Source organism: Chenopodium quinoa, unplaced genomic scaffold (genome assembly GCF_001683475.1).
Source record: "Chenopodium quinoa cultivar QQ74 unplaced genomic scaffold, ASM168347v1, whole genome shotgun sequence".
NCBI lineage: Eukaryota > Viridiplantae > Streptophyta > Magnoliopsida > Caryophyllales > Amaranthaceae > Chenopodium > Chenopodium quinoa.
Genome location: NW_018742566.1, coordinates 34297 through 40998, shown reverse-complemented (window position 1 = coordinate 40998; position 6702 = coordinate 34297). Strand labels below are relative to the sequence as shown.

Genomic DNA, 6702 nt, shown 5'->3' with positions numbered 1-6702 from the left:
CCACAATTATTAGAACTTACTTAAACTTATATATATATATATATATATATATATATATATATATATATATATATATATATATTCAAAAAGTAAATGAAATTGTTTGAAAAGTGAATAAGAGTATTTACAATGGCTAACAACATCTCCTTGTATCTTTGGGTTGCCACATTCTATTCTTAAACCTCCACAATAGCAAGCTACCACTTTGTTTGGATAGGAAGAAATGGAAGGAAAAGAAGAGAACAGAAATGGAGCGGGACAAAATCTCTTGTACGTTTGGGTAAAAGATTGGGGGAAGGAAGGGGAAAGAGAGGGAGGGATCCATTTTCCCTTTCTCTATAATAACCATAATCTCTCCAAAATTGAAGAGATTTGGAGGGAAAATGGAGCTCACCTCCCCCTCCCTTTCTTTTCCCTTCCCTTCCTCCATTTTCCCTCCCCTTCTTTTCCTTCTTTGCTATCCAAACAAAGAGTACAACCTTTTTCATTCAATTAAAAAAATAAAATAAATAAACAATAATTTTTTTTTTTAATTAAATTAAAGTGGCTTTGGGTATAGTGAAACTACATAGTTTTGTAGAGCTATGTAGTTTCATCAAAACTACAAACCTTGTAGCTCCACATTAGCTAGCTAGTAGCTCTAACTATTTAGAAATTGCAAGCAAGGACCTTTTAATGGCCAAAATATATATATACAGTCCATGCTTGGCTTAGGCCTCCCATTTGGGGAAGAGGGTTGTTGTATTATACCGAGTACTAGCTTCTTCGTATGAAAAAGACAAGCATGCCAAACATAAACCACATTTGTGCCCAGCACGCTAGACAATCCATGGGCCCCGTTTTTACGATCCAACAATTTTCCTTTTCCTTTTTCTAAGAGAGAAGTTTTGAGTTTCCAGCTCCCTAGCCTTCTATTCAATTTTACTGTGAAAAAATGATAGAAATAACTTATACAGTTATACGGATATAAGTACTCCGTAATAATCAATATAACCTATATGCTATATATTTACGTATCATGTATGCATAATTAGTGAATTTTACAATAAGAATTCGTATTACATCCGTATACATACATTTTTAGGTGCATTATCTGGCCACCACACATATAGAATAGCATAAAATAAAAGATATGGATGTAAAGTATTTCTATTTTGCTATTAGTTGATATCCTGATTCAATTTGTCGAATATGCATATGCCAATATTATCACTATCAGCAGAGCTTGAAGTACTTATGAAACCACTTATCAACTTGCCTGCATCAATGACCTCCTCTTCTCTCTCATCACCTCCATGCAAAAGCAACAATGCCTCTAAATCAGAGGTATGGCTAAAGCTCGAAAGATGGCGATTAAGAGATTGATCGTGGTCGTCGAGTGTTTTTGGATCTTGACTTAGTTGTGAAGCCACGAACTGGTCCAATTCTCTCCAATCTGTCACCTTGGACGCCTTATTCATATTATTAATCTCCCCAATAGTGGTAGTAGTAGAGTTGCTACTATTGTTGTTGTTTTGAGAGACAATAGAGATGGTTCGCTTAGTAGACAAGGGGCTTTCAAGTTGAGGGAGTTGTAGGAAAGTATCAGTAATAAGTGAGTAGTTAGCCGCCAATAATGCTTCAGATTCGATTTCTTGCTTGCATAGCAATTTCTTTGGGAAGAAGCTGTTTCTGTTTGTATGATTATAATTATTATTATGGATTATTATCGGATCCATCACACCACTTGCAGATTCACTGTCATAAACATAGCTCGATTCCCATCCCTCCATGTTCTTCGGTTGCATGCTTGCTTTCTTCCTGAATGCTCGACATACTACCCAGCCTTCTTCCTATATGAGTCAAACGGGAATAACTGTTAGTGGGATAATATACTTTAGGAAACATGATTCACTTTTTGTCATTTTTTGTCTTTGGATGTCTCTTCACTTCGCTTTTTAGATGCTTTTATTTGCTTTCAACTGCTTGTATAAGCTTCTTAAATGTGCGCTCAAGTCATGAGAAAGAGTAAATGATGGTGATAAGATGAATAAGTCAATGGTCGGAATCCGGAAAGGGGTGGGAGTTGACAAAAATAAAATAAAATTATAAGATGGATTTCAACAAAATTTGGTTGTTATAAGATGATTTTCAACAAATTTTCCTAAAAATATAAAAATAAAAATAAAATTGGAGGGAATCTATAAGTTATATTTGCCTGAGGAAGTCCACTCTCGTCAGATTCGAGTCGATATTCATGCATGATCCAATCTGTTTTTTGGCCATTGGGAGCCCTTCCTTTGTAAAATACTAGGGTTTTTCTCATACCTATGAGCTTGCTCTTATCGTACACGGCTTTGTCTCTTCCTGTGGCCTTCCAAAACCCTGCCATGGTGGCTCGATTCGTCCTTGTTCCTGTTGGATACTTTTTATCCTTATGGCTGAAGAAGTACCACTCGTTCTGTTCCTCATATCCGATCCGACATCTATCTGCACTCCCATTACACATGAATTATATCATAAGTTTTTATTTTATTTTTTAGATAGGCGAATTGTACCAAACTACCAATTTATTATTCGTGCGTACATTATTGTGTATTTTCATTCGGTAGTGACCATGAACCATCTGCTCTACTTGATCTGATCTTGATTGAAAAATATCATTTAGGTTTGGAGTTTATCTACATATACTTTATAGTTCGTACAAAAAAGATATTGCTTGTATTTCTGTAAACAGTAAATCTTACAAAGGATGGGGAATGAAATTAGAAGGAAGAAAATGAATGAAATTTACCTTGGAGATCCCAAGGCTCAATCCTGTATAAATCGATGTCTCGGATGACATCTAGATCGATCTTTTGAGAGGCGACCTTCTTCTTGAGATAATAACCCACAAGTTCTTCATCAGTTGGATGGAATCGAAATCCAGGCGGAACACATGATTCCAAGGTATCCATTATGTTTAAGAGTAAGCTAGCTAGCTTAGCCAAGAGTATAAGAAAATTGAGCTTTAATGAAACAACTTTAGAACTTCAACTCTGCACAAATTTTCAAAACCAACACATTTAACATACGTTTGAGAAGTTGAGAGTGAAAAGACATAAATGAATGAAGTCTAGAAGGGGAGGAATGATATAATGAACACTACTAATGAAACGGGTGACAAGTGTATGTTTTCAGGGTTTAATCATCATCTCATTTGGTGGTAAGCATTTTTCCTTCGAGTAGTATAAGGGTAACTTTTAGCTAAAATTAGGGTAACTTTTAGCTAAAATTAGGGTAGCTTTTTGCCTTTTTTAGATAACTTTAAACATAATACAATTTTTATATAAATATACAACAAGAAAAGTCTTATAAAGGTAATTTAATTACATTCAATCACTAATAATTGATTTTTAGTCATTTAAAATGTAATTCTTTACTAATAAAGCGTAGATATTTTTTATTTGTATAGGGTTATTTTTATGCATATTGGGATACTTTTATTTATTTCAGGAGTAACTTTTAATCACTTTAGGCTATTTTTATACTGAATGCACAATAATTATTGTACACCCGTTTTTTTTTTTTTTTTTTGTAAGTTTGTGTTTTCCCTCACTGGCTTCACCTCATATGTTAAAAGTTTCCTTTATATACTACCTTCACCTCATATGTTTTTTCTTTTTAATTTGATTATGACCTTGTTACACTTTTATCTCCTTACCTTACAAAATGGTCTACTTTTTTTCCCACCTACTTACTTTCGCCCATTTGTAGGTGTTCCCTCACTTTGACATGTACTCTCTCCTCTTTTTTCTAATTTGTGAGAAAATAGTTACGTAAATTTTATTAAGGAAATTCTGATAACTACCACCAATCACCAATTATTGTTGTTAAAATTGAAAATACCACCTCAAATTAAAATCCTAATTTGTCGAATTTAGCAAAACCCCCAAATTGATTACCCAAACCCTAATTAAACTAACACAAATATTTAATAACATCTGGTTTACACTAAATTAGTGTAAATCGGGCTGAAACACCTACCGCCAAACCACCAATCCTGTCGCCACTCCCTTAGCTTCTCCCAAGAATCCGGCATCCCCCTCCGATTTCGAACTTGCTGACCACCCCAATCCCCCGATTCCAGCGCCGCTGACCTCCCCCCATCCCCCGATTAGTCGAGTTTGAAGTCCGGGATTACAACAACTCCAAATACCTCGGCCCCAATTGCACATATACCTTATTGTGGGTATCTATCATTTCACCTCATCTACTTTGATGGTGGCAAACATGGCGAAGGCGGAGGTGGCGATGACTATGGCGGCAGAGGTGACGATGATGACATCGTTGAAGGGAAAAATATGAGGACTTGTAGTTGGTAACAGAGAGGGAGAAGGGGGTTGAGGGTTTGATGGAGGAGAGAGAATTTGAAGGTTTGTTAATGGTGGAAATGTTTAGTTTTGAGGAGAGATAGAGATACGGGATGAAAGTAGAGCCATTGGGTTAATTTTTGCATTTTGTGTTTATTTTTTTTATTTTGATACTCTGTTTTTGTGAAAAAAAAGGGTCACTTTTGTGAAAAAAAATGGGTCACTTTGTGAAAAAAATGGGTCACTTTTGTGAATATATGGGTCACTTTTGTAATAAAAAGGGTCACTTTTGTAAAGAAAAAGGGTCACTTTTCGCAAAAATGTTCGATGTACAATAAAATTATGGTAAACCGGGGGCATGCAAAAGGAGTTGTTAAACTAATCAACTTAGTTCGTTGTAAGTTAGATTGTAGAAATTATAACTTAATTTGCGAAATTTGCGTAATTGAAACAAATTTTGAGAGATGAAATTGAAAGAAGGGAGTAGAAGAATAGGGAAAATGAAAGTGTGGGTCCCATGATGACGTCATGTGTCAAAGGGGTGGAATTTTAAAAACTTTGGGAAAAAAACTAGATGGTAAGATTAAAATAAAAAAACTTAAAGTGGTATTTTCAATTTTAGCAACAATAGTTGGTGATAATTATCAAAATTTCTTTTTATTAATATATGAAGGATTTTTTGCAGCAAAACAAAAAACCACAAGTGAAGGTGTTGTTCTCATTACACAATTACACTTAGTTTGTTTATATATACATCAATACATGTACGTAATACAACTATACAAGTAAATGAAGTACTAGTAGTAACTAGTAGTACGGTGCCAAAAAAAATAAAATAAATTGGTGTCTCGTTGAGTAATTCCCTACAATTTCTAGGTATCCACCTATCCCTAGGGACCCTAGATACAATGTAAAGTACTGAGAAATAATAAGGTCGGAAAGAGAAAAATTCATTACTAGGTGCTAAGTGTAATTTACTTATTATTATCGGTGTTTAAAAGATAAGTTTTTTTTTTAAAAAAAGGAAAACGGAATGATGATCGATGAAGGAGGGAAGTGTAATTAATTAAGTTGTACCTGCTATGAAGCGAGGGAGAGGAGGATAACGGGACAGGCGGCAAAGAGGTTTTGTGCTAATCATGCTGTCTTGTGTAGGAGGAATGCTTGGAATGATGCATCAAAACAAACTCCGTTTTCATTACATTTTTCTATACAATATTTAATTCATAGACATATATTGCTTAGTCTAATACTTCCTCCGTTTTTTTAATATTTGCTTCATTTCTTCATGCGCGGAGTTTTAGCAGTAATTGGAGAAAGTAATAAAATATAGAGGTAGTGGAGTTGGTAGAACAATAAAAAATTGTTAAAAACAAAAATAGTGGAGAAAATTAGAGAAGGGAGAATACGAAGCTAATAAAACATTATTTATGTTGGGTCAAAGAAATAAATTAAATATTGTAAAAACTTTCCAAATAAGAAAATGAAACAAGTATTTAAAAATGGCCGGAAAAAAAAGTGGAGCAAGTATTTAAAAACAACGGAGGGAGTATTTTATATAGAGTATGTCATAATATAAGGCGCTCTAGTTAGTCTCATATTTTATATACTACGTATTACTATAGTATTATAGATTTATTGTAATAGGTACACTAGCTACTTTTTATAAAATTAGGGCCTATTCTCTTACGTTGAAATTGAGTTTAGTTCAGTTAGTTCAGTTAAGTTTAGCTCAATTCAGTTCAGTTCAATTCAGTTCAGTTCAGTTTAGCTCAACTCAGTTCAGTTCAGTTCAGCTCAGCTCCTAATTTCCTTCTATAAAATATTCAGTTCAGTTCAGTTCAGTTCAGCTCAATTCAATTCAGTTCAGTTCAGTTCAATTCAGCTGAGTTCAGTGAGAACAGACCCTTAGTGCATGTCACATAGTATTTGATTAATTTGAGAGAATGAGGAGTAGCTAGGTGCCTAGGCAAGTAGGCAGTACGTTCAGATAAAAGAATGAAACTATGAATAGAATATGATTCCTATCATGTCATGGAGTTATAATAATATGTACTTCCTCTGTTTTTTTTACTTGACCCGCTTTGACTTTTACACTATTCACCACCCCTCCTTTGACCGTGTTTTGTGAATAATATGTAAGGAAAAACATATTTATGTTGGATCATTTTGAATTCATCTCATTAATTACTATCATAATATATAACTTTTATATTTTTTAATTGTGGAGAATTAAAGTTATTGACCGTTAAAGTTTTGCATTGGCAAGCGTGATAAAAGAAACAGGTCAAGTAAAAAAGAATGGAGGAAGTACAATATACCTTCCGGGTTATGGTTTCTCTCTGCTGGTTCATTTAGAAACACGGTATGT

General features: G+C 34.2%; 1 protein-coding gene across 1 annotated transcript; it reads right to left on the bottom strand.

The window, feature by feature from the left end:
- Positions 1-507: 507 nt before the first annotated feature.
- On the bottom strand, positions 508-3271 carry LOC110720648 (NAC domain-containing protein 37-like). Its single transcript, XM_021899703.1, has 3 exons — positions 2774-3271; positions 2198-2469; positions 508-1832 (listed from the first exon to the last, which is right to left on the bottom strand). Exons 1-3 carry the CDS (start codon positions 2934-2936, stop codon positions 1161-1163), a joined length of 1107 nt encoding a protein of 368 aa, XP_021755395.1. The 5' UTR covers positions 2937-3271; the 3' UTR covers positions 508-1160.
- Positions 3272-6702: the final 3431 nt, after the last annotated feature.